At 66.2% G+C, this 751-nt stretch overlaps 1 protein-coding gene across 1 annotated transcript; it reads right to left on the bottom strand.

Annotated features, from left to right (window-relative positions):
• Nucleotides 1-31: 31 nt before the first annotated feature.
• On the bottom strand, nucleotides 32-380 carry LOC113979963 (vesicular glutamate transporter 1-like; the record flags this gene model as incomplete). Its single annotated transcript, XM_027707239.1, has 2 exons — nucleotides 273-380; nucleotides 32-199 (listed from the first exon to the last, which is right to left on the bottom strand). Coding segments are annotated over exons 1-2 (271 nt in total), but the record flags the coding sequence as incomplete, so codon positions are not given.
• Nucleotides 381-751: the final 371 nt, after the last annotated feature.

Consider the following 751-nt stretch of genomic DNA (forward strand, 5'->3'; position numbering starts at 1 on the left):
CCCCCCCAGGTTCCCTATGCCCCCCCTTCACCCCAAATCCCCCTCAGAGCCCCCCGGAGCCCCCTCCCCACCTTGTGCCTTGTGAGGGCCCCCACGATGAGGGGACAGACCATCCCCGAGAGGGTCCCCACGCCGTTGGAGAGCCCCATGAGGACGCTGGCATAGCGGGGGGCGATGTCCAGGTGGTTCACGTTGAACCCTGAGGGGGGTTTGGGGGGGGTCAGGACACATCCCCCTGTGTGTGTCCCCCCCCGAACCCCCCCGGCGCCCACCGGAGATGGCAAAGCCACTGAAGCCCACGGCGAGCACGAGGAAGGAGATGGCGACGGCGCGGGAGTGAGAGTAGCCAACCACCAGCAGCAGCGTGGCCTCCATCCCGAAACCTGGGGCGAGGAGGGGTCACCCCAGGCACCCCCCCGGGACCCCCCCCGAGGGACACCCCACAGCCCCTGAGGGACCCCAAATCCCTCTCCCATGTCCCCCCAATAATCCTCTCACATCCCTCTCCCTGTCCCCACTGTGTCCCCCCAATAATCCCCCCATATCCCTCTCCCTGGCCCCATTATGTCCCCCCCAAATCCCCCTCCCTGTCCCCCCATGTCCCCCCAATAATCCCCCCACATCCCTCTCCCTGTCCCCACTGTGTCCCCTCAATAATGCCCCCAAATCCCCCTCCCTGTCCCCATTGTCTCTCTCATATCCCTCTCCCCATCCCCAGTGTCCCCCTCACATTCCTCTTCCTGTCCCCCCA

This window comes from Neopelma chrysocephalum, unplaced genomic scaffold (assembly GCF_003984885.1).
Source record: "Neopelma chrysocephalum unplaced genomic scaffold, ASM398488v2 Primary Assembly neopelma1_90967, whole genome shotgun sequence".
Taxonomy (NCBI): Eukaryota; Metazoa; Chordata; class Aves; order Passeriformes; family Pipridae; genus Neopelma; species Neopelma chrysocephalum.